This window comes from Rhinolophus hipposideros (genome assembly GCF_964194185.1).
Source record: "Rhinolophus hipposideros genome assembly, chromosome: 22".
NCBI classification, from domain to species: domain Eukaryota; kingdom Metazoa; phylum Chordata; class Mammalia; order Chiroptera; family Rhinolophidae; genus Rhinolophus; species Rhinolophus hipposideros.
Genome location: NC_138068.1, coordinates 21,528,203 through 21,555,595, shown reverse-complemented (window position 1 = coordinate 21,555,595; position 27,393 = coordinate 21,528,203). Strand labels below are relative to the sequence as shown.

At 46.5% G+C, this 27,393-nt stretch overlaps 2 protein-coding genes across 2 annotated transcripts; both read left to right on the top strand.

Moving 5' to 3' along the window:
• Positions 1 to 412: 412 nt before the first annotated feature.
• BPIFA3 (BPI fold containing family A member 3) lies at positions 413 to 11,086 on the top strand (the record flags this gene model as incomplete). The annotated part of the gene is made up of 6 exons (XM_081033365.1): positions 413 to 536; positions 5,999 to 6,149; positions 7,944 to 8,051; positions 8,702 to 8,854; positions 10,412 to 10,496; positions 10,940 to 11,086. 6 exons carry the CDS (start codon positions 413 to 415, stop codon positions 11,084 to 11,086), a joined length of 768 nt encoding a protein of 255 aa, XP_080889491.1.
• Positions 11,087 to 19,677: 8,591 nt separating this feature from the next.
• On the top strand, positions 19,678 to 24,080 carry BPIFA1 (BPI fold containing family A member 1; the record flags this gene model as incomplete). Its single annotated transcript, XM_081033364.1, has 7 exons — positions 19,678 to 19,807; positions 19,952 to 20,075; positions 21,558 to 21,665; positions 21,987 to 22,136; positions 23,020 to 23,104; positions 23,635 to 23,698; positions 24,040 to 24,080. The coding sequence occupies 7 exons, from the start codon at positions 19,678 to 19,680 to the stop codon at positions 24,078 to 24,080; spliced, it is 702 nt and encodes a 233-aa protein (XP_080889490.1).
• Positions 24,081 to 27,393: the final 3,313 nt, after the last annotated feature.

Sequence of the window (27,393 nt, the reverse complement as noted above, 5' to 3'; positions counted from 1 at the left end):
TCCTCGTCCAATTAGAGAGTCTGGGATTAGCCATCTTCACCCATTCACTCATTCATTCATTCATTCATTCATTCATTCATTCATTCACTGACGAGTCACCAACATCCAGCCTGTGCTGGGTCGTGGAGAGGATTCCTGATCGATGACACCACAGTGGGCTCTATTGGGCATCTCCAAGCAACAAGGCCTCCTGCTGGAGCCCTGGTCTCCCCCAAAGTTCCACCTGCTGCCTTCATCATGTGAGCAACTTCCAGAGCCCATCACAACACTGAACCACAGCATGCTGGAGGTAACTCTGGTGTCATCTTCCTGTAGAAAACCATGAGTCCATCCATCCCACAGGCCACCCCCACAGCCATCTGCCTGGATTCTATCTGACTCTTGCTGACAACCGCAAGTCCCAGAACCCAAGATGAATCCACTCTGGAGGCTCCTGGTTCTCCTCAGCTTGCTTTCCTTGTCCTGGGCCCCGCACAAGCAGCCCTGGCCTGGCCTGACCAAGGCCCACACGGACAGCAAGTCCACCCTGGCAAGAAGTAAGTTACGCCCATGTTCTGCCCGCTGTCACCAGGGGGCTGGGAAAGGCATCATCTGTGCCTCACTACTGACTTGCTGGGTGACCTCGGGTCAATCTCTTACCCACGTCCTTTTTTCTTAGACCTCAAGTACAGACAATCAAGGTTCAGTTAATCATATACCAATTCATAGCACATCATCATTATCATGAATCATGACAATGCCCCTCTTTTATTTGATTTTATGTTGTGTTCCTTGTTCACATTCCAATTCCCCTCCTCTTGGACGGCACTGCACTGCAGTGTGTTTAATATATAGGTTTAAATAAGCCCATATCCTTGTGAATCAAAATATGCAGTGCTTTGATTTACATAAATGGTATTGCCATATAGATCTCATTGTTTGGGGCTGGTTTCACTGGCCACGATGCTATTGACATCTGTGTCTTCACACTGGTGCAGAGAAGTGCACGAGATTTCATCCACTTCTTCACCACTTGGCCATTTCCCTAGGGATGCATGCTTCAGTTGCCTGTAACTCCCGCCCCTCCTCCACTACAAACTACACTGAGGTGAACAGCTGTGCATGTGTCCCTGTTAGGACCTATGAGAGAATTTCTCTGGGATACAGCTACCTAGAAGGGAGATGGCTGGGCCCTAGGACAGATGCAAACTCAATTTAATTAAAGACTGCCAGACTGCACTCTAGAATGCCTGCGCCCGTCTGCAATCAATAACTGCACTAGTAATAAACAAGCATATCTGTTTCCCCATGTTTCCCAAAACTGGAGGGTATCCATTTGTCTCAGTCTACTTGGGCTGCCACAGCAAGATTCCACAGACTAGGTGGCTTAAATAATAGATATTTTCTCACAATTCTGGAGGCTGGAAGTCCAAGATCAAGGTGCCCACAAGGTTGGTTTCTGGTGAAACCCCTTTTCTTGGCTTGCAACCTTCTGGCTGGTGTTCTAACAAACGGCCTTTCCTCTTTATGTGCACACAGACAGGATGCACTCTGGTGGCTCTCTTCTTCTAAGGACAGCAGTCCTATTGGATTAGGGCCCCACTCTTATTACTTTATTTAACCTTAATTGCCTCCTTCAAGGCTCTCTCTCCAAATACAATCACATTGGAAGTTAAGGTTTCAATATATTAATTGCGGGTTGGGGGACACAATGCAGTACATGACACTATCTTTGTAATTTTTGCCAATCTGATGTGTAGTTGAGTGATATCTAATGGTTTTAGCTTGACTTTATCTGATTAGTGGGAAGTTTGAGCATCTCATAATGATTTTGTCAACCATTTTGACTTTTTTGAATTCACTGCTTTTGTTTTTTGTACATTTTATTACTTGCTTTCCTTGTTTATTTGTTGTTGTTTTGTCCTCTTTGATTTGAGGAGATGTTAATTTATTCTTGACATTAGTCCCTTGTCAGATGTAAACCTTGCTAACATTTCTCCCAAACTGTCATTTATGAACATTGTTGGTAGGTCCTCCAGTGAACACGAATATTTTCAAACTCACCAGATTTCACCTTGTGGTTCGTGTTTGATAAATCTTAAGCCTTGTCCTTACCCCAGACTTTCCTTTTTTTGGTAACAGGCAGAATTTTAATCCATTTGGAGGCTATCTTTATGTACGGTTACGTATGTAAATTAGAGATCAGCCTCACTTCTCTCCACATAATGAGTCTGTTTTTTCACTCCATCTACTAAATTATCAAGTTCCCTAACACCTGGATTCCCTTTTGAGCTCTGTATTCTATGCGTGTGTAACTGTTTCTGCACCAATAACATATTTTAAATACGACATCTTTGTAGAATGCTGGTTTAGCTGATAGATCCTTTATTCTTCCAAGTGAAATTTTAGAGTATGTTGAGTTCCTAAAAAAAAAAAAAAAAAAAAAAAAATCTGGAAATTTGATTGGGATTACACTGAATTTGTTTGTTAAAGAGAATTAAGATTTTTGCAGTGTTAGGTCACCCAGTCACAAACTTAGTATATCTTTCAATTTATTCAAATTTTACTTTATATCACTTAATAGACTTTTAAAGCCCTATAACTGTTTTAGCATGCTTCGTCAAACACATTCCTAGAGAATTTATAGTTTTTGTTGTTATAGTAAATATTACCTAATTTTCTATTATATTCTCTACGTGGTATTGGTGGTGCAGATGAGAGGAAAGCTGTTGATTTTTTAACATTAATCTGCTATCCAAAAGTCTTACTGACCTCTTATTAGTTCTGATAGTTTGTCTTATTTATTCTTTCGGATTTTCTACCTGGAGATTACATCAGCTGCAAATAGTGACTGTTTTATCTCTTCTCTTCTAAACGTTACACTTCTTGTGCCTTTTTCATATCTTGCAGTATAGCAAAGGCTTCTGATAGGAAGGGGAATGTCTCTAGAATTCTCAGCTATGCAAGATATTTTCTGTAGGTTTTTGGAGTATAGTTTTTATCACATTGAGGAAGTCCCTTTATATCCCTAGTTTTCTGAATTTTTCTTAATAATAAATCAGTATTGCTCTTTAACAAATGTTTTTTTGCTTCTAAAAATTAATCTATTTTTTCTTCTAATCCATTAATGTGGCAAATTCTATTAGTAGATTATCTGATGTTGAACCTATCCTAGCATTTCTGGAATAAATAAGATTTTTAATAATGTACATTTTATAATGTACTATAATGATATATTTATAAAGTACTATTTTATAATGTATTTATAATGTATCATACTAAAATATATTTCATAACATAATCTGATATTTTTTATAATGTACTATTAGCTATTAGATTTGTTAGCTAATGATTTATTTAGGACTTTAGCAAAGTTTTCATACATAAAATTGATGTGTAACTTTCTTTCCTCATACTGCTTTTTAAGCCAGGCAAGTTGTCCTAGCCTCATAAAACAAATTTGGCATCTTCTTTTTCTATTTTCTTTTATAATTACCTCATCATAAAAGTTTGGCAAAACTCTTCCATAAAACTATCTAGATTAAAAACTTTTGGGGAAGGCCGGCCCGGTGGCTCAGGCGGTTAGAGTTCCATGCTCCTAAGTCCAAAGGCTGCCGGTTCGATTCCCACATGGGCCAGTGGGCTCTCAACCACAAGGTTACTAGTTCAATCCTTGAGTCCCGCAAGGGATGGTGGGCTCCGCCCCCTGCAACTAAGATTGAACACAGCACCTTGAGCTGAGCTCTCGGATGGTTCAGTTGGTTGGAATGCATCCTCTCAACCACAAGGTTGCTGGTTCGACTCCTGCAAAGGATGGTGGGCTGTGCCCCCTGCAACCAGCAATGGCAACTGGACCTGGAGCTGAGCTGTGCCCTCCACAACTAAGACTGAAAGGACAACAACTTGACTTGGAGAAAAGTCCTGGAAATACACACAGTTCCCCAATAAAGTCCTGTTCCCCTTCCCCAATTAAAAAAAAAAAATACATGAAATAGAAACTCCATTGGGGGAGAATATTTAAAAAAACAACAAAAACTTTTGGGGAATGAAATCTTCAATTACTATTTCTATTTCAAATGCTTTTAGATAATCAATGTTTCTCATTTTCCCTCATCACAACTTGTCATTTAGTTTATCAAATACATTGATGTGCAGTTGTGGGTCCAGGTATCCTCACCTGTACAATGAGTGCAGTCAGAGTGCTATTTCGTGGGGCTGCTTTTGAGGCTTAAATGAAGGAAAGTATGTACAAAGTGCTTTTTCCAACTGTGAATATCACTATAACCATCTCTCTTGTATCAGGGTGTTTAGCCACAAGTAACAGAAAACCCAACTCAAGCTGTTTCACGTAATTGAAAGTTATAGGTAGGGCAAGCTCCAGGTTTGATTCAATCAGCAGCTCAAAGCTGCCATTCAGAACTATATTTTGCCCATATTTTAGCTCTGCTATCATCATGGTTTTATCCTCAGCCTGCTGATTCCCATTATGGTAGGAAAACGGTAGCCAGTGGCCATTAAGCTATAAGCTGTCTTGCTCCTTTCCAGTAGAAGAAAGATAAAGAAACCTTCTTCTCAAACATGAAATATAAGATCTTCTCTTTAGTCTGACAGGATCAACTTGAATCACATGCCAACTTTGAACCTGAAAGAGTCACCATTCAATAATAGCTCAGATAATCAACAGCTTCATGTGGAATTGAAGAGAGTGCCAGAATCAAAAGAGGATTCAGATGGGAACAATAGGGTGGGTGAATGAAAGGAAGGGTGGGAGGAGGGATGGATGAATGGATGAGTGGGTGAAATGGATGATGGATAGAGGGATGGAAGGTTGGATGGATAGATGGATGAATGGATATTGGACAGATGGATAGGTGGATGGATGTATGAATTAATAGATGAAAGGGTTGATGGATGGATGGATGGATATTGGATAGACAGATAGATGGAAGGATGGCTATCGGACTGTTGACTACTAATGTCTGCTGCTCACAAATAGCCAAGTGCTACTATTACCATTAATCAAGAGTTACTAAGAGTTCTAGACATACTTATAGTTTTACTCTATCTTTGAAAATATGTGGTTAATGTATGTATGTCTTTCCTACGAGACAGAAAATTGGTTTGTGTCTTCAGTGTCCAGAACAGGGTCTGACACCCATGAAATATTCAATATTCTTTGGATAAATGCTTTCAATATTCTTCACAAGAATTCTATCAGCTTGGTATGAATACTGTCCCTATAATATAGATGAGAAAATCAAGACTCAGGAGGTGACAAAGTTAGGATTTGAACCCAGATCTGTGACTCCAGACACACTTTCTTGTTTGCAGGCAGCAGAAGCATGGGGTACTTTAAAAGGGTCTGGGAGCTGGCCCTGGAGGAAGGAGGGCGTGGTGTAACATGATTTCTGCTGGCCTGCAGTAACCCATACTTCTCAGTGTGAGTCTTGATCATAGAAAGGGTCGAGTCAGTAAAACAAATGTGCCCTGTGGTGAGCTCTGAGGCTTGTCAGAACTGGGCCCCCATCCTGGGCAGGAGAATCTGAAGCCAAGCGAAGCAGGAATTAAGCATGTCCATGGCTTTTAAAATTCCCTTCCATTTTGAAATCTATTTTTTTCTGCTGGGAGCTCTATTCAGTCCTACAGTTTATTTCTGGGCATGGTGTGAGAGGATTTACATTTATTCTTTCCTTATTTTCCCACCTATTTTAATCTTCAACCAACAATTATTGCAACCTATATCCTGTATGTTAGACTCTATGCTCCAGACTCAGAGATACAGCACTGGGGGAACTTTCAACCATAATATCTCCTTAGAACAGCTATTGCCTGCCAGACCCTCTGCAGGAATGTCACGTCACCCCTGTAGAGCGTAATTTCAGGTGAAGAATGTGGATCTCAGTGTGGAGGTTAAGGGCATTCAGCAAGAGGTGGGTGAAGCAGCCGATAACCTAGGCCTCCTGACTCCAAATCCCCACTGTTGCCATGACATTATGCGATGTCCCCGGTCCATTTCTAGTTATTGCCCAGGGCCTCTTGAAGCATAACATAGAGGGCCAAATCCAGAACATCCGTCTCCTGGACAGCATGAATGCCTCGAGGCAGGTGGCCCCATGGATGGTAAGCTGGCTAATCAGCGGCATGAACCTCCAGCAGCAGCAAGAAGGCAGGTGAGACCCCGAACCCCATCCCTGGTCCTGGGATTCTTTCTAGAGCTCTGGGTCAGAGGGCAGAGCTGGGGAATGAAGGTGCAAGGCCTGGGCAGGGGGAAGGAAGGAAGATTGGAAGGAGGAGATGTGAGGCCCAATTCAAGGGGTGATTTGGGGAGGCAACATAGCAGAGTAATTAAAAGTGAAGGCTTGGGAGTAAGAGTTTTTTCATTTACATGCTGGCACTGTCACCAACCTCGGGGGAATTGCCGGACCATGCTGGCCTGATATATAACATGAGTACCAAGAACACAGCCTGGATAAACATCTGCAGTGCCCAAGGAGCCCAGGACGAGAGTCAAACATTTGAATCCCACTCTATTGTCTGATGGCTGTGTGACTCTGGGCACAGCGTTTGAGCTGTCTCAGCTTCAAGCTTGAGTCCTCATCAGTGAAATGGGCATAATAATTGTCCCTGCCTCCAGAGTGGTTGGGCACTTTCTCTGCTGCACATAGTGGATCCATGACCATTGTTGTTATGATCCACCTCACAGAACGGGGCCTGTCCTGCTCGCCTCGATTTCCACTCCTTGCTCTTGATGGAGGTAGGCTTCTCCAGCTTCCCAGTCTCAAAGCTACTCAATCACACCACCATTATCCTAGCCGGTTGTGCCCTAGGGCTCCCTTCTCTCTGACTCAAATCCCCCGTTCTCCCCATTTTAATGAACACTGATACTCACCAGCAGGGTGTCCCTTGGTGGGTGCAGCCACAATCACCCCCCTTCATTCATGCCTTAAACAACTGTTACAACTATTCATTGAGTATCTACTATGTCCCAGGACCTGGGCGGGGTACTGGGAATACAGCTGTAAACAAGACATACTGTTTTTTGGGATCTTAATCCTAGTAGGTGAGCTGGACCACGAAAGTAAATAACTAATTTCATGAAGACAAATCTGTCAAGGTAAAGGGTAAGAGTGAGGGGACTGATCGGATCAGGAGGACCTTTCTAATGAGGTAGCCCTTAGGTAGAAACTTGAACTAAGAAGTGAGGGGCATGGGAAGCAGTGAGTGGAAAGGCCCTGAGGTAGGAAAGAGATTGCTGTGTTTGAGGAAGAGAAAAAGTCCTGTGTGGCTGGGTGAGCAAGGTGGCAGGTGGGGCCAGACCCTGCAGTTCTAAGGGGCCAGAGTATAGAGTTTGGATTTTATTCCAAGAGCAGTAAGAAACCAGGGGAGAATGTTGAGTGAGAGGGGAGCTAGGCCCCTCTGGCTGCCACCTGGAGAACAGTCGATAGAGACACCAAGACCATTGCCGGGAGCCCAGAGAAGCTAGAGCATCTCTAGACAGAAAGTGATGGCAACCTGGATCAGGTGAAAATGTAGAGGAGGTGGGAAGCGGCCAAACTCAGGATACATTTTGCAAGGCGAGTCAACGCCATGATTTGCTGATGGTTTGAATGGGGAGGAGGGGAGGTGAAGGATGGAGAGAAATCAAAGACAGCCCTGGGGTTTGGGCCTGGGCACGAAGGCAGATGGTGGGGCTATCTGCTGCGCGGAAGAGGCTTGGTGAGAACAGGTCCAGGGTCTGCTGTCGGCAAATCAGGTGTGTGGAACGGTGTGTGGACCGGTCAGGGACACTCGGGGACAGCTTGCAGCCCAGGGCTCCTGCAGGTTGTCCTTGCCTTCAGAGCACCTGTGAAAGGCTCTGACTCCAACCCACGGCCAAACCCTCTTTCCAGGGGAGCTAGCCTGGTTAGTCAGCCTGAGGCCTCGATGTCTGAGGTCCCTCACCCCTCTGCTCTTTCCTTGTGTAGCATCAATGTCACCAACATTCAGCTGGACGATGGCGGAACCCAGATATCTTCCCACAAGGAGTGGTTCTTGGCACACATCTCACTTGAATTTGACATTGACTTGAGCCTGTGAGTCCTACAGAAGTGAGGTCTGAGAGGGGCTCTTCCTCCTCACTGGGAACCTGGCAGCTGGGGGTGATTTTGGCAACCTGGAGAACCCAGATCGTTCTGACGCCAACCTGATTTCAAATCCTCGTTTCCGAATTCACTCGCTATGTGAACCTGGCACAGTCCCTTACGTCTCTGAGCCTTGGTGCCTTCAGCTAAAATGTGAACGGCAATGATTGATCAGTGGAGGCAGGTCATTTGCTCATTTCAACCCCTGTGCGTTCACTACAGTGATTTTAAAAAGAGAAATGCTGTATCTTATCACCCTTCCCTTCTCCTGTTCAAACGATCCTCAGCATCCACTGCCCCCAAGGACAGAGAGGCTGCAGCTAAACGGCAAAAATATTAAAAAGAAGATGAATTCTCAACGTTTGAATCTGCAAAGGCCCCTAATCTGGTCTATTTAAAGGATTTTCAGAAGCCACTCTGACTCAGAGCAGTTTTCTCCTTAATCACTGACTGCAGGCAACACTGGGCGGGTTTGTTGAAAGGTCTCAGAGTGTGGACATTGCTATCCACACGGGGAGCCACTCTTCGCACTGGCCGCTTCCACCTCCTACCTCTCTCTGTCTCCTGCCCTCTCCCCTCCTTCTCCTCTCTCTCATCCCCAGAAAGCTCTTCAATAACAAGGTCGCAAAGATACATGCACGCATGAACCTCGCTGTGGAGTCCTGGCTGGAGAAAGACGAGTTCTGCCGGAGGGATCTGGCTATAGGCACTTGCCTCGTGGAGCCCAGCAGCATGCACACAACGGTCCTAACTGAGTAAGGTCCCAGCTGCCCCTCCGCAGGCCTGGGCCCCTTCCTGCCCCGCCCTAGCTGTGACTACATGTCTCCACCTCCTCCTGGAGGAGCCCCAAACAGATCTCACCTTTTCCCTAGGATCTGCTCCTCCTCCTGCATCCCCTCCCAGTGATGGCCCTGCCACCCTGCCAGACACCAGACTCTTCCTCCTCCTCACTTCCCGCAGCCCATCTTCGCTGGCTCCCATCAGTGACTTCCTAGAAGCCCCCCCCCCCCCCCCGCTTGCTCCCTTCTCTTCATCCCCACAATCACTGTCCCGGCTCATGGTCCACTTCCTGGACCATTGAGGGAGCCTCCTCCAGCTTTCCCGGACTGAACCTCACCTCCTTTACTCCATTCTCCACCTGCAGCAGAATTAACTTTCTAGTGCTGGAATCTAGTCATGTTCCCCAGCCCCTGCTCCAAATCTCCCAATGGTTCTCTCTCTCGCTCTAGATGAAGTGCGAATTCCTGGATGTCACTCAAGGTCCTACTTTCCCTCTCCCCTGCCCCACTCTGCAGCCCTTTGCCCTGTAGTCTCTCTGAAGGATCCACCTCTCCATCAACACACCATGCGTTTTACACCGCTGTGCCTTTGCATATGTGGATCCTTTTGCCTGGAATGCCCTTCCCTTCTTCTCTAAGCTCCTCCTCATCACTCATTCATTCAACAAACATTTACTGGGAACTTGCTATGTGCTAGGCACAGCATGCTTCACGCTAGAGATACAGTAGTGAACAAGAGAGAGAAAAATAGAGCCAAATGAAGGTCTAGACCCTGGCTGACCAAGTCTGTCAACTCCAACAGACTGCGGATTCCTCAAGGGCAAGATTTGTGTCTGATTTCTCTGTGTAATTCCAGAACGCTGAAAGCAACTAAGCCCTCAGGGGATGTCCATTCATTTATTCATCAGATGTTCACTGGCTGCCTAGATCTTGCCAGACATTCACGGAGAAGACAGTGCAGGGGAAAGACTGGATTCTGGAGCTCTGCTGACCGGGTTCTAATCTAATCAACACTTAGTAACTAGCTGTGTGACCTTGGGCAAATCACACCACTCTCTAAATTGCCCCTTTGACTACTGCTGACAACGATACCTCTTACTGTGTTTCCCCGAAAATAAGACCTAGCCAGACTATCAGCTCTAATTTGTCTTTTGGAGCAAAAATTAATATAAGACCTGGTATTCTATTGTATTATATTATATTATGTTATATTATGTTATATAAGACCTGGTATATTATTATATTATATTATTATATTATATTATATTATATTATATTATATTATATTATATTATATTATATTATATTATATTATATTAAAGACCCGGTCTTATATTATAGTAAAATAAGACTGGGTCTTATATTAATTTTTGCTCCAAAAGACGCATTAGAGCTGATGGTCCGGCTAGGTCTTATTTTCGGGGAAACACGGTATATAGGGCTGGCTGAGGATTAAATGACTGTGTGAGGAGAGCTCAAGACATAGCACCTAGCCTGTATTTATTTGTTCTGTATATCTACCTTCCTTTCTAGAGATATCTCACCAAATATGAAACATTTTCTCCGCAAGTTTAGAGAAAACCTGGGAAAAGTTATCCCACACCTGTTAGAGAGTCAGGTAAGTTTGAGAAAAATAATTTGCCTTGGGCATCCTTTAGTCTGAGGGTCAGGGCATATATATTGGCCATTTAGCAAAGAGTTTCAAACTTTGGGCTTTAGAACTTGAAAGATTTCAATTAAAATTTTGAGTTTTGCCATCTACTGGCTGTGTGTCCTTAGGCAAGTGACTTAGACCCTGGGCACCTCAGTTTTTCCATCTATAGCATGGAAACCATCACGATCCCTATTTCATGGAGATGTCATGAGGATTCAGGGAGATAAAACATGGAAGTGTTGTGTGTGGCCCTTAGCATGCAGTTGGTGCTCAATACAAGGAAGCTAAGCCACTCTTGCCATGATTCCGTATGGAAATCCAGTGGTGTCTAAGCTTCCAGCCACAGGCCCTGTAGTTTTCTTTTCCCAGTCCCTGATCTGACCATTCTCTCTGTGCTTGTGGTCCAGATATGTCCTCTGATCAGTGAAATCCTCAGGCAGCTGGATGTGAAACTGTTGAAAAGCCTCATGGGTGAGTGTCTGCATCCATCCATGAAGGAGGACTCAGGATGGGCTTATGGCTTGGAGAGGCCCCCTGACTGGGGCTCCCAGTGAGGCCTGCCCGTGTTCTGAGAACACTTAGAGGTGACCACATTATGATGACCTTTACTGTCCCCCAAGAGCGCTGGGGCAGCAGAGAGCACCCCTACAATCAGGCTGGGCCCCACCAAGTCACCCAAACCTCCAGGTTACCAGAGACTGTAGCTTCTCCCAAGATCTCCACTCAGGCCTTTGGGGAGCACTGGCCCCACCCCAAGCCTGAGACCACCCCAATCTAATTGCAGATAAACAGATACAGTACCCACCTTCATGGAGCTCACAGTCTAGTGAATAGAAGGCAACACGAAGCAAATACTTAGGTATCATTTAGAAAGAGCTGTAGTGTGAACGCTCTGGGCGTGGACCCTCGGTCAGCATGAATGGTTGAGAATCCCCTTCAGTGCGAAGCTGGGGGTTGGCGGGAGAGTCACACTGATGACTGAAGCTGCCTCCTCTCCTTACAGAGCAAGCTGCTGCTCGTGAACTCAGCCAACTGTGAGTCCAGCCAACCCTTGCGTGTCCTCCAACTGCCTGCTGATGATCAGAAGGAGATTCCACATCTGGGGACCTTAAGTCTCTCTCAGACTGTGGTTTCTTTCTACTGTCCCGAAAACCTTTACCACAGGCCCTCTGGATGACCCGTCCTCCTCCATAACTAATTCTAGCTCTAAAGGGTGCAGAGGTCCCCCTGTCGGGGCCCTGAGTTTGGGTTCCTGATGTCAAGCCTGATGAAAGCCCACCCTGAGACGAAATATACCCAGACACACCAGAGAAAACACTTTTCCTGGATTTTGCAGCCAGACACCCATCCATAGAGATGTGCTCATCAACGTAGGGGGGTCCTATGGAGATTTCCCATTCCCTCAGTCATTGAACCCATATTTATTGAACACATACTATGTGTCAAGCACTTTTCTGAGCTCCAGGAGAATATAGAGAAAGGGTAACAAAGTGGAAAAGCCCAAATGTTGGCTCCAAACCAAGCTGAGTTCAAATTCAATTCAGCCCAAGGAGAAGCTCCATGAGGGTATGGACCATGTGCATCAGGGTGACCAATGTCCCCTCAGCCCACAGCATAGGGCTGGCACAGAGTTCGAGCTCAGCTGATATCTGAGGTTTAATGAGTAGATGAATCCTGGTCTTCTGACTCACTAGTTATGTTTGGGACCGGGCACTTTACCCCTTGATCTTTCCTGGCTGCAAAATGGAAATAGAAAGCTTATAGGATGTGGAGTAACTGGAGACTTCGCACAGCTGGTGGGAGGGAAGTTGTGCCACCACTTGATAAAAGTGAGTAAAAGTATCTCCCAGCGTGCCGCGCACGCTTGCCTTATGACCCAGCAATTCCACTGCTACGTCTATGCGCAACAGAAATACATGCACATGGGCACCACGAGACGTGTACAAGATTGCTCGTAGCAGCAGTGCTCATAATGGCCCCAAAGTAAACACTCCCTAAATGCCCATCAAAAGAATGGATAAATAGAAGGTCTTGTTGGGACAATCACCCAGCGGAATGCTCTAGAGTAATGAACATGAACTACAACTACACACAACCACATAGATGAATCTCACACAACTAATAACGCCAGACACAAAAGAGCTCATGTTGCGTCTCCCATTTATACGAAGCTCAAATCAGCAAAACTAATCTATGCTGTTAGAGGTCAAGATGCTGGTTATTCCCGGGGAGCGGGTTAGTGACGGGGAGGGGTACGAGGGGAGCAATGTTCTGGATCTGGATCTGGATGCTGATTCTGGGGAGGATGTTTAGTTTGTGAAAATTCATTGAGCTATTCCCTTCTGAGCATTTTTCTTAGGTGTGTTATACTTGAACAAAAATTTTTTAAATAAAAAATATTTATGTTAAGTCCATGGGGTATTCTTATTAAATGTCACTTAATTCATTGTTAATTATTTGATTAATGACTATTCAATTCTTGTCCAATTAATTCCTGTTCTCCTCCACCCAAGGGTAGAGAGAGCCTACTGAGAAATCAATGGGAAATAACACACGTATTAATAATAGTAGCACACACATGTTAAGCCCTTGCCGTGTGCCAAACTTGGTGCTCAATGCTCGCATGCAGCATCTCATCAAATCCTCACAGCAACCCCACGAAGTACAGAACTGCTATCCTGTTTTACCCATGAGGACACGGAGGCCCAGAGAGAGAAAGCTACTTGCCCAAGGTCACACAGCAAGGAAATGACCAAGTTGACTGCACTCAGGAAGATAGACTCTAGGGCGCACACACTTGACCACTGTGAATACACCCTCCCGCCAGTCTTTCCTCCCTTCCTTCTAACACCCCCCACCACTCCAACACACACACACACACACACACACACACACACACACACACACACACAGGGGAAAATGATGAAATATGTGTTCAGCTGGATTGAAAAACTCAAACAAGGAAGTGTCAACAGCTCAGAGAGGAGAACAGGGCAAGAGAGGCTCATATCTCCATCTTTCAATTCAGACTACCTAATCCGATATCCTTTTCTGGGGATTTGCAACCCTAAACGCCCATGTTCACAAGGATGATTCCCCCTGACGGCAATGAGGTTATGGGGTTTTTCCTGCTCATGGCTCAAAGAGTAAACACAGGAGGGCTGACCCCATCCTCCAGAGAGGTCGCCTGGTCCCTTGGGGAAGGCAGCTTTTGTCTGTCTTCTCCCAGACTCCTCTGGGTGGCTCAGGGACCTCCTTCCTCAAGGCGCCTCCTCAGGTTTCTCTCGTTTTCATTTTAAGGTTCATGGAGCCGTGGACTCATTGTTTTCTCCTTGAAGAGCTTGTTGTTGACTGGACCCCTATTATGACACTGGGGACCTGGGGGGGGGGGGTAATTTAAGCAGAAAATCAGCCCCAAATGCTCAGAAGCTTGCTTCAGAACCTGCCTGTCTATCCCTTGTAACTGCCATGCCCTTCTGTTAGAATTCTGATTCTGCCAGGTGTTGGCAGGCTACATTTATTTCCCCATTTAACTTTCTCCACAGCCCTAGGAGGTAGGTGCAGTCAGCTCCATTTTATAGGTGAGGAAACTGAGTCTGGGAGAGAGGGAAGCATCTTTCCCATAGTCATTGGCTGAGCCAGGTTTGAAACGCAGGGCTGTCTGATTTCTCAGAAATGGGAAGGCTGCAGAGAACGTGAGCAGGCACTTTCTGAACTGAAGATTCTGTGACGTCAACTTACTCTTGAAGTTAAGGGCACTGAAGCCAGACAACCCCAGACAACAGTCTTGACTTCACCTCTTCCTAGCTGAGATGACCCTGGCCATGTGACTGTCCTTCCTGAGCATCAGTGTCCCCACAGTGTTGTTGGAAGTGGTATAAAGTTCTAGTGGCTCATAAAAAGCTTTTATTAGTAGTAGCTGTAAATATAGGTGGGAAGGTTAATCTCCAAGGTAAGTGGGACTTAGGTTAAGCAAACTTTGCTTTAAAAAATATATTTTCTCATCGAAGTTGGGGTGCCTAGCTCTCTGTGAACCCTTTTTGCCCTCTGCCCCTCAACAAAATCACTGGGGTTTCCAAGACCATCTGAAGATCCCCCCTCAAATCCAGCGCCCTCTTGATCTTGCTCCTAGGGAACAGAATCAATGTCCCACTCCCAGGTTCTGGAGAATAGACCTTGCATAAGTCAGAGTCCCTTGGAAAAATTAACTCTGTCCTTTAAGAATGGATCTCTTGATTTACAGAACCCATAAAGGTTCCCAACCACAATCGCAATCAGATACGGAGGGAGGAAAGGGCGCCACCCACAGTTTCTGAGAAACACGGTTGGAAGGCATTGACGTCACCAATGTCTTGAAATATTAGTGGTGTGTCCTTTCGCATTTCCTGATGCCCCATGACCCTTGCCCTGCTCGGAGCAGTGGGTCATGCAGCACCTGTGGCTTCAAGGAAAGGTTTTTGAGTTTCCAATGCCAGGGTCTTTGACAAAACAGAGGTGACAGAGAACAGATCAGCACTCGCCCATGGGTGTGAGAGGGTGTGGCTCTAAAAGGGCAGCAGGGAGGTGTTTGGGGAGTCATCCTGATTATTAGGGTGCTAACCTAAAACTGTACGTGCGTTAACATTCATCGAACTACACACCTAAAGATAAAAGGCCAATTTTACTGTGGGTTAATTAAAAAAAAAATTAAGTCTGGGTTTTTCAATTTCAAAACTTGGGGCACAGGGGACGTCAAGAATAGCACATATAAGCATATACTGAACTGAAGCAAGGTATCCTGCCCCAAGACTAGAAAATTCTCTTCCCCATGTTGGGTTGGTGGAGTGTGAGAGTCCAAGAGAAATTGAGGAGAACATAATTCTGGTGGGTTCTTGAAAGTGTCTCATTCCTTTGTTATTCTTCATGCAAAACTTGGCATGGGAGGAGAGACGACAGAAACCAAGGAAACGTGCAGGATTCAAGAACAGAGGGCATCTGTGCCCATGTCCCCTTTCACAGCCAGGAGAGATGACAAGACCCCAGGGAAGGAAGGTAACTGGACGGTTTCAGTGGGTCCAGGCAGATGGGCTGGGGTAGCCCCTCCTGGTCTTGCCTGAGGCCCAAGGAATCGAGAAACAATCTGGGCTGTCTTAACAAGGGAGTAAAAAGTCACTGTTACATCCAAAGGGGCCTTTCGACAGGAGGGACACACAGAATCTCAGCAGTCGGGCCGGATGGCATGTGGATGTCTCTGTATTTCCAGTCAAAACCAGGACAGGACAGCTTCCTCCAGATGCCAGGGCACAAATGAAGCCCCTGGAACAGCAATAAAACCCCAGGGGCAATGGGCAAGTTTCTGTTACCCAGCAAAGGGCACTTGAAATGGTATTATAACTAAACTATAGATACATTAGAAAGAAAAATGTGTAGACACATGAGTTCGTGAACTAACATTCATACCAGTTCCCCAGGCATGATTCCTGGGAGGGAGCTATTACAATGCGACAATTGAGGAAACTGAAGTTCATGAAATTGGAGTGACTTTCCCAGAGTCACAGGATTTGAACCAGGGCAATCTGTGCCCCAATTCACCCTGGCTTCAAACCAAAGGCTGTTAGCTCTCCGGTAACTAGCTACACAAATTTCAATCAGTCCTTTGACTTATCTGCCCCAGTTTTCCCACAAAGATACCAGCTTTCCCACAAAGACATTCAGCTCTGACCCAACCCGTGAGAGCTGAACCGCATAACAAAAAATAGGACCCCTACCCCTCTGAGGGTGACTGACAACATACAAGCTCTGGGAAAAGTCTAACAAGTGCTTGAATGGATAATTGAGTTCAAGGCCACGGCCCTGACCCCTTGCAGGCATCAGCCGGACTCTCACAGAAAGTGGAAGCCGTTCCAGGGAAGGCCTGGCATGAGGGAAGGCGGCGTGGCTCACAGACTATTGGAGCAACAAGACACAGAGGTGAGTTCTGACTCCACTCCTTGCTGGCTGTGTGTCCCTGGGAAGTAGTCACCCTCTCTGAACCTTGGCCTCCTTACCTGACATTTGAGGGACAATACCAACAACTCCTGATGGAGATTAGGTTCAAATATGGATAGCACCTGGCATGTAGTAGGTGCTTATTAAATGTGCATTTCCTCTTTCTGTGGCTTATAAGGTGCTAAGTTTTGCAAGGCAAGAATTGCTCTCACTGGTCTAAGACCTTAATCTCTGCATGCCTCAGTTTTTTCATTTATAAAATAGATTCCCAAGGCCCAAGTGGTGGGGACAAATGCCTATTTACTTTACTTGGGGAAAGGAAGAAGAAAGGCTAAAGACAGAAACCAGAATGTCACAGCATCCCTCGGGCCTGGAAACCTGGAAAGACTTTTCCAGGATATAAAAGTGAAATTTCATGACAGCATGAAATTTACAGATGTGGAAAAGCAAAACAGTCAGTGAGTAGTCAGCCAAGTAATTCAGAAAAAGGACTAAAGTATAAATGCCTCAGCCCCATTATGCAGCTCTAGATGTGCCAACTCATACTCAGAGGCTCAGTTTCCTCCTTGTAAAATGGGGGTACTCGTTCCTACGTCACACAGGGCTGCGAGGATTTATGAGATGCCGCATGTGAAAAACAATGGCAGGCCTAGCATACAGCAAGGGCTTGGCAAGGGTTAGCTGGTGGCACCGTTTTTATTGTTATTATTATCTACTGAGTTGAGCTCTCTGTGTCTTTGGGCACTTGTCCCCACTGGGCCTCAGTTTCCTCCTGTGCAAAGGAGGAACAGCAACCCCTCCCAGGTTCTGGTGAGACAATATAGCCCCTAGCACATGACTGTCCTGCAATAGGGGCTCAGAAAACGGGAGACCCCAGATATAGGGAAATCAAAGGCAGTTTGACTCTTTCTGATACTTTGGGAATAAGAATTGGACTAGAAATGGAAAAGGGCACAGAAAGGAGACTGAGGTCCCGTCCTGGCCTCCAGGTAGCTCCCTCTTCTGTGTTCCAATTTTGATATTTTAGGCCACCTTGGAGCATGGATCCCTAGTCTCAGCCCTGCTCATGAAACCATGAACTCTTGAGTAACATCCTCATCTCAAGTTTTCCTCTGTTTAACTTGTCAATTAAATGGCTTAACCGTCTTACCTACTAATGCAATGGGCAATTATTTACTTTGGAGAGCCCTGAAAGATACCACCAGATTGCAGAATTCTGAATTTTCTAGAAGCCATCATCCAATTGCATCCTTCCTCATTCTCACCCTATAAAAGAGGCTGCATTCTTGGCAGAAGCAAACAGGAGTGGGGAACCAGGACAGCCACCAGAACCTCTGAGAAGCCCAGGTAAGACCTGCCCGTTCTGCTCTGACTCTGCAGCCCTGGGTGGCAGGGGTGGCAGGCTCCTCACTGCAGGGTGGGCACTGGCTGACGGCACTTAGGGTCACTCACTGGGAACCTTCCGAGAGAAACAGGGCTGGCTATTTCCAGAGGCGTGGGGATGGCCATTCACTCTGCTTCCCTAAGAGACCAAGAACATCAGTGTTGAAATATTTCAGTGTAGAAATGGGAATGGGATGATGATGGGATGCATGTGGCTGCAGATGAATACTGCTGAAATCCCACATTGGGTTTCTTTCATGTGCGTGCTCTTCATCCCCTAAATCAAAATCTCCATGGCACGAGTTTCACCCTGAGGGTCCCCTTGTGGATTCAGACTATCATCCACAAACCTCCTAAAATCCTCCCAGTTTGGTGCTCGCTTCGGCAGCACATATACTAAAATGGGAACGATACAGAGAAGATTTGCATGGCCCCTGCGCAAGGATGACACACAAATTCGTAAAGCGTTCCATATTTTTATGAGGGTAAGGGGGATCAAATATATGGTGATGGAAGGAGAACTGACTCTGGGTGGTGAACACACAATGGGATTTATAGATGATGTAATACAGAATTGTACACCTAAAATCTATGTAATTTCACTAACAATTGTCACCCCAATAAATTAAAAAAAAAATCCTCCCAGTTTTGTACATTTTGATGCATTGTTCTGGGACTAGGGTCCTTAGCTTCTGCTGGATTCATAAAAGGTCTGTTTCCCAAGAGATTCCCAAGGCCCAATCCCCAGGCAGGTCACAACTGTCTCATTGGTCCCAAGATCCCTTTTGATTCCAGTCGGTCTTAACAATAATGATGCTTTGACTGAATCAACCAGTTAACAAAATTTCACCCCAACAGCCAGGTGTCTCCAAAGTGTAGGTACCAACACCAGGTTTAGATACCTTTGTCAGCTGCCAAATAGGCCTATGAGAGGGTGATGCTATCTGGGAGGGGACTGGTGCTAAAGGCAGCCCGGGATTCCTCCAGAAGTTCATCCAGGTCAGCTTGAGGATAAAGAGAAAGGCGTAGAAAAATATGCGTGTGTGTGCGCCCATTTGCATGTAGGGTGAGGGGAGGGTTTAGAGATCTATCTCCAACCACAGCTCTGCCATCAATTTGCTGTGTAACCTTGAAAAAGTTACTACCCTTCTACCCTGTTCTGGTCCCCTGATTCTCCTTATGCAATGAGGACTTTGAATGGCTCGGGATTTCCCCACCACTGGTCTGGATGAGATGGGGGCTATGGCCATGTGACCTCTGATAGTCTGTGACTTGCAAGGGCTTCCACAAACCCTCACAAGCAGCCCCGGACCAAAAGACTTAACGGGGATGGTGGCCAAGTGGTTCAGGTCCTTAGCCACTAACGTGTTTAAGCCTTTACTTTGAAGAGCAGGAACTAGGTGCAATGATGCAAGCCATTGCGAGCCAGGCCAATTAGAGTAAACCTGATGGTCACTTACTTTAAACAGACAGACCTCGGGGTCAGACAGACCTGGCTTTAAATCTTATTCCCATGTGTACTTGTGACCTTGGGGAAAACTACCTAAACTCACTAGACCCCCCCGTTTCCTCACCTGAGCAAAGCCCACATCTTAGGATGTGGTTCAGATGAAATCGGTTACCGAGTGTGGAGTGCTCAGCCTGAGGCCTGGCACAGAGGAAATGCTGAGTAGTGTTAGCTATTGCTATTCACTTCCCGGTGTTCTGGGGTCCGGGGCCAGGTGGGGGATGAGTTCCTCTCTGATATCCGTGCCACGTTGAGCCTGTCATCTGTCCACAGATACCAAGACAGAAGATGTTTCACATTGGGGGCCTCATTGTCTTCTGTGGGCTGCTGGCCCAGACCATGGCGCAGGACCAGTCCATGCCCTTGACTCCAGCCATAGACCAGGATTCCAAAGGTCTTCTTGGAATGTTGAAGGGTGGTAAGTGAGAGTCTGTGACACCCTCTTTCAGGTGTGTGTGTGTCTCCAACCATCCTGGGACGGGGCACAGGGATGAATGGGGAAGAGAGGCTGGATCTGGAATTGTCATATCTGACCCCTGAGGACCTCTATATCCATTTCCAGCTCTCAGCAATGGCCTGGTCTCTGAGAATGTGTTGAGCTCTATCAGAGAACTTCCGCTCGTGAACATCCTGAAGAATCAATCAAGGCTGTTTGGGGCACTGCCTTCTTTCCTGAACATCATTGAGTAAGTCCTAAAGTAGGGCCTTGGTCCCCCGGAGAACCCGCACTGGAGATCTGTTTGCCCCAGGCAGTGTCCCTGAAGGAGAGAGAGGGGTGGTCTGAACGTGAGGCCAGGACTCTGTCTGAGATCCTTCTCACAGCCTGGCAGAAAACACCAGCCCTCTTGAAACCAGCAATTGCCCCCAGCCCCGAGTCCCCAGAATCATCTATAATCCTCACAACAACCCTGTGAGGTTCACTTAGTAACCCCTAGTTTGCAGTTAAAAAAACAGAAGCTCAGAAGGATGCCTGGGCTCATGCAACTAGACTGAGGCAGAGTGAAGGATCTAACTCTAATATACCGAAGTCCAAAGTCAAGGTTTTTCCCACTATCCGTGGCAATTTTGTCCTCCTATCTGTGGAATCCCTTAGAATACAGGTGACCTTTGATATAAGCAAGAAAGTGTAAACTACTCTCCTCAATTACACCACCAACGTATGTCCATGGAATGATCTAATATGGTTTTTCCCATTAGAGAGCTCTCTAAGCAAGGAGCAATAATGGAAAGTTTGATGCAGTGAGCTGCCAAAGCCTGGGGCCTTGACAGCGCTGCATCAAAGTCATTTCCAAGATTCTTACCTGCCCAGGTGCTTGCCCCTGACTTGAAGACAGAGATAGCCTTGAGTTTGATTTCCAAATGCACCATGTACTTGCTGGGTGACCTGGGACTGAGCAATCAGTCCCTCTGGGTTTCTCAGTCCCACTCAGTTTCTCTCTCTGTAAAATGAAGATTATGGTACCCACAGAGAAAAACTGTTGGAAGATCTGAAAAACTGTTGGGAGACCTGGCACAGTGACTGGCTTAGAGAAGAGGCTCACTTCCATCCTCTCTCCATTCTCCTTGACTTTCTGCTCCTCAATCTCCATGATAAACATTGTTGATTGACCTGCCATTGAAGGTCATGGCAGGATGAGTGATTCCTACCCATAAATGTTTGTGAAAAACTTACTCCACTTGTCCATACATCATCCACTCATCCACTTGCCCATCCATCCATTCATCCATCCTTCCTTCTAACCACTTACCCTTCTATGAATCCACTCATATATTCATCTAGTCACCTGCTCATCAATCCACGAAGTCAACCAATATGGTATAATAGCCCATTTCTTTGTAAGGCTCTGAGCTAACATACAGAATATAAATACAATCCAGACACAGAATGCAAACATGATGCATACACAGCCTCTATCCTGAAATACCTCATAGAGTTAAGTTGAGGAGAGGGCCATGGGTGTGTCAGGATCTGGCCAGGTGCCAAGATTGGGAAAGATGTACAACTCAGAACCCATGTGGTTTTTGCTGCAAGACCCCCCTCCTGTCTCTTCCATCCCACCTCAAGGGTAGCTCCACCTCTGGGATGGGTTCGATTGGGTTAAATGTAGTTTCTAGGTTTAGGTTCAGAAGAGCTAATGTTTCTCCCTTCGATGTTGCTTCCTGGGCAGTTTTGACATCACTGACGCCCGACTGATGGAAGTGGGCTTTGTGCCGAGCCCTGACGGCCATCGTCTTTATGCCACCTTCCCTCTGGACCTGGTCTTCAATCTGAGACTGTGAGTGGATCCCAAGGGGGGATGGGAGAATGGCTCACCAAAGGAAACCCTGATGACAATGGGTAGCCAAAAAGAGCATATTGGAGTCTAACAGACGTGAGCCTCCAAGTTCAATTCATTTGCTGCTCTACTGAATGACCTGGGGACACTTGGAAAATTCACTTGACCTCTTTGGGGGTTGGTTTCCCCTACTGGGAAATGAGGTGAGTACAGCTGTGGGCAAGATGGGATGAGGTGAGGTTGGCATTTCTGGCAGAGAGAAAAACCTCCTTTCCCTTGGAATATGGTGGGCCCAGATGCAGCAGACTCTCTCCTTTGCAGGCCCATGGTCGGAAGTCTGCTTGAGATGCGTATGGATATAAACATCACTGCAGAAATCCTGGCTGTAACAAATGAAGCGGGGAACGTCCACCTGGTCGTTGGCGACTGCAGGCACTCCCCTGGCAGCCTGAAAATCACCCTGCTCAATGGGTGAGACCAGAGGGGTAGCTTCTCCCGCCCAGAGACAATAGGATGGGATGAGGGATGGATGGTTGAGAAGACGGAACAATGGGAGAATGGATGAGGGGGAGGATTGCAAGGTAGGAGAATGGAAAGATGGGAAGCTGGATAGGAGAGAGGGAAGATGGGTGGATGGATGAATGAATAAATAGGTCGACAAGTAGTTACTTATTCCTTCTTAAGTTGGGCTGACCAACTTTAAGCTGAATTAGGCAATAAGAAATCTGAGTTTAAGTCCCATCTACCGGAGAGGTATGGGGAGAGATGGAGGGCTTCCAGTGTGAACTTGGGCAATCCTTCCCCAACTTGAGTCTCAACTTACTCAGATAACTATAATATAGAGCTGCATTGGGGTTATTGATTGAATCCATTAGGATAATGGGTGTGAATGTGCTTCGTCCCCATAAGGGGTAAAATAGCTATGGAGACTACCTGGGTTACTTATTTCAGTTACTGGTCACAAGGGATACTGAGTCATGCATAATATGCAGAACTTGTTCCCATTATGCCTAACATTTACTGAACACATATATTGTGATTCACGTGTATTATCTCATTGAATTCTCATGACAGCTACACACTAAGCACTGTTCATTCATTTATGGATTGTACAAAGCCTCACTGATACCTGCTGTACACTGGAACTGTGTGTTTATTCCCCATGTACCTCCTGTGTGCCCTGCTATGCAGGTGTCACTCCCTTTGAATAGGCCCCTTGGTATTTGGCTGCATGTGGGTGTGGATGGACAAGGCCCCGTTGCAGCTACTTAGTTCTGAGACTGTGATGGGCCCAGTGGGCCCCCTGACGGCTTCCCCCAGGCCTCTGTACCACCCCGTGGCTTTTCTCTTTCAGAAAAGGCCTCCGCCTCATTCAAGGCTTTATAAACACCTTGACCGGTTTCTTCACTAATGTTATTCCTGCGCTGGTGCAGAGCCAGGTAAGTGAGTAAAAGTGGGGGCTCCTGGCCCTTGGGCCTTAGAGCTTCTCATGCTGAAAGAGACCACTGGGGTGAGCTTTTCTGAGCCCCGTGGTTTGATAAGTAAATTCCATCCATATCTGTCCATTGATCCATCTTTCCATGTTTCTTTTTCCATCCTTCAAAATGCTTTGATTGGTTATTACTTTGGGCCAGGCCCTGTGTGTGTCCACCCTACAGCTGAAATGGATTAGCCTTGCCCAGAGAAGCTCCCAGGGCACCCCCACTGCGGCTGCAGATAAGCACTGTGCCAGCCTATGCTTGGGTGCTAACCAGAAACTCACCCCTCCAAGAGCAGTCCACCCTACTTCCACCCTAGACCATATGGTCCACCCTATACCATCACCTGTGGGATGCTATAGAATCAAACACTCCCAGACCCAGAAAAATGATAGAAAATTGCCCCAGATAATCCATCCAAGGATGCCACTGACCAAGGGGCTCCCTACAGGTGCCACTTTGCCTAACTCCTCTCTCTGCCCCTGCCGCAGGTGTGCCCTCTGATCAATATGATGCTTGGCCACTTGGACGTCACCTTGGAGCATGACATTGCCAGTAAGTACCGTTTCCGAGCCCTCTCTTCTCCTCTGCAGGATCAGAGCTCTGTCCCTGCACACATGGGACAGCTGGGTCCCTCCAGCCTTACCTCACCCCGTTTCAGGGTTCTGTTTGCCTTGAATTATCCAGACAATGTTGAGGTATAGACCCTGCCTCCTCCAATCACCCCGACACTGAGAACAGCTGGGCTCATGGATGGGAGAAGGCATTGCCCCCGCCGAGCCCTGCCTGAACTTGGTTGGATCTCCAGGCCTTGCGGAGAACGTGGGGTATCCCCAAACTCCTTCACATTGAGACTGTCACTCAGGTCTGTGGTGGATGTTTTTCTAATTTTCCAGATAAACTGATCCAAGGGATGGAATTTGTCTTCACGGTCTAAGCCTTCCAGGAAGGAACCTGTCCTCTGCTGAGTTGGTCAGTGCTGCTCCCAGGGCTTAGGGGCTGCTGCTCTTCTCCTGCTACGGGGGAGCAGGGGACTTGGGACAGTGACATCCAAAGGGACACAGGTGGCTCTGCAACACAGTCCCAAATAGAAACACATGGTCAGGGACACACACACACACACACACACACAAATGCCCAACACATGGTCACTCAGACAGACAGACAGAGACATGCACAGTCACACACGTGCACACACAAGCACACCAGCAAGCTCACACAAGCGTCCATGAATACACAGACACACGTTCACTCAAACACATGCACAAGGAGCCCCTGTCCCCAGGCCTGGCTCTCCTTCGTCTGAGACAAGGCTCATAGCCCCAGGGCCTCAGCCCCCTCCCCTCCCTCTGGAGGGTGGGTCTGATTATGGGCCATTATCTGTAAGAGTCAGTGACCTCAAGTCTCCATTCTGATTGGGGTCTTCTCCCAACAGAACCATTTCCTGCTGCTCAATCCACCCCCTTCTCAGCTTCTGAGGACTTCCAGAAGGCTGCCCATGTTCTGGACAATGACACAGCCATTGTTTGGGGACCAGAGCAGCCTTCTCTCCAAGGAAACTGCTTCCCTCCTTTCCCACCAGGCATGTATTACGCTCTGTGTTCCTCACCAAATAAAATTGCTCTTTCTCTGCACAGGGGCCTTGTCATTCTTCACCATCACTTGAGGACTCATAGGTTGGAAAGAGTCCTGGCCTGGGTGGTTGGAGCCATAGAACAGAGTTTGGACCTTACATCGGAGACTTTAATGGTCTTTAGCAGGACAAAGAGATGTGGACCTTACTGTGGATTTCAGAGTGACTGCTCTGGGTCCTAGGACTGGTGGACAGGAGGTTGGGGGCAGATGTAACACACCAGGCAGAGATGATGACACACAGGTTAATACACAAGAAGTAAAAATGGCAGAATTGAGAGACGTCCAGGAGGTGGACCTGGAACACTGTAGGTGAGGGAGCAAGTGAAACTCCCATCGATGCCTCAGGTTGGGGAGCTCAAAAGTAACTAGAAATGTGGGAGGATGAGTTGATTCCAGCAGGAAGATTATTCCTTCAGCTGTGGCCACACTGCACGGAAGTGCTTGGGAAACCCCAAGGAAGTCCAGAAAGCTGACAGATACACAAGTCATCTCCCTCTCCTCTTTGCTTACTTGTATCCAGTAATACTGGCCTCTTTTCTGTTCTCAGAGTGAGAGGAAGTTAAAATGACAAAGCGGAGGTGTAGGAGGATGGAGAAACCGGACCAGAGTGTTCATTGCTGAAAGGCTTGAAATATATGGCCATAGAAAAGGGTCATTGGAGTTGCAAATGAAAAGATTATTGATGCCCAGGGTGAAAGTCATATTCTTGGAGGAAAAAGGCTGATTTTAAGGAGCTGAGAAGAGGAAGGGACGTAAGGAAGTTGAGGCTGTGAATGCAAATAAGATTTATGAAAAATTAGATCCAAGAAGGAAGAAGAACAGAGCTACCCAGGTTGGGGAAGATAGTCCTCTCAAACAAAAAATAAAAGTACTATTGTTTTTTGAGATCTAGAGGACTAGTCCAACCCTTTCATTCCATACACAAGGGTACTGAGGCATTGGGTGTATATGATTGACTTGCACGAGGTCACAGAGTGACAAAAGGCAAATCGAGGACTGAAACATCCCAGACCTCACAGAAAACTTTGTCCCTTGCTCTTTGGGAGACCTCATTGACCTTGTGAGAATGCACTGATTCAGGTTGGTGTTTTTCAAGCCCTGCCAAACATCTGTCATCATGTCCAGACCCACCACTGTCTCCACCTGTTGTGGCTACTACCCAACATGGTATCATGGGAAGACAGTCCTGGAGTTCAGAACTGCAGGAAGGTTTATTGTAGGGAATCAGCATGGGTCTTCTGGTGAGGATTAAAGGGAGGAAGCATCTTCCACACTCACAGAAACAGAAGATCTTTGAGCTCAGGATGAGTAGTTAAATTCCATAAGCAGCTGCATGATCATTGTGAATGTCTACCTAGTCAGTGACCTGAAGTACAAAAGGACCTTCCAGACAGAACAAGCAATCAGGATCTGATTGGGCTTGGGGAGAATTCAGGCATTAGTTACCTTTATGCCCTTGCTGGACAGGTATTAGTGTTGAGTAAGAGTGCCCTTGGCAGGGTGGCCGGATGGCTCAGTTTGTTAGAGTATGATCACTGAACAACAGAGTTGCCGGTTCCATTCCCACATGGGCCAGTGAGCTGCGCCCTCCACAACTAGATTGAAGACAACGAGCTGCTGCTCAGCTGCCGGAGGGGTAGTTGGATGGCTCAGTTGGTTAGAGTGCATGCTCTCAACAACAAGGTTGCCGGTTCAATTTCTGCTGCACCCCCTGCAACTAAGATTGAAAACAGCGACTGGACTTGCCGCTGAGCTGTGCCCTCCACAACTAGATTGAAGGACAATGACTTGGAGCTGATGGGCCCTGGAGAAACACACTGTTCCCCAATATTCCTCAATAAAAATTTTTTTAAAAGAGTGCCCTTGGCTGAGGCACCCCAAAATCAAGGTAGATAAGGACAGGCACACGCACCTGAAAGCATCAGCATTTATCCTACTGTCCCCTGACTATGGCACCAAACTTCATTCCTGCCTAGACACACATCTACTGCCCATCTCTGGATACTATTTTCTCACTGCTCCCCTGGACTTCTTCCTGTAGCCCACAGATGAGTCTTTCCCCTCCCCTAACAATTTCAATTCCTAACTAACTAGTGTAAGACTCCCCTGGGTACAAAACAATCTGAGAGTTGGCTAGGTTACTCAGAACACACTTATGATTTTTAAATAGTGACAACATTTTCACATTTTTGAAAACTCTTTAGAAGGATGTCAGTGACTTTGAAAATTCTCTCCTACATAACAGCAATGAGAAAAATAGCAATAACAACAACAAAAAGTCAGAACTAACTTTTCTCAGAATTCTTGAAATTAACCAAAGGTTTGCAGCAATCCGGAAGTTATTTATTCAATAAATAAATCATTCTGGGCTCTGTGAGCCTGCCTTATGCAGTGACATTTCCTCTCGTACTCTACCGAGTCCACTAAAGACTGTGTGACACCCGTGGCAAGTGTCAAAGACCTTCAGTGAGCTGGAATTGATCCACCAAGGGGCGTAAAGTCACTGCAGTTCTCACCATAACCATGAACGCTCTGGACCACTAGGGGGCAGGCACTGGCTCTATCAAGCCGGATTCTACCTATGGCCAGCAGAGATGTCCTCAGGAGGAAAGGAG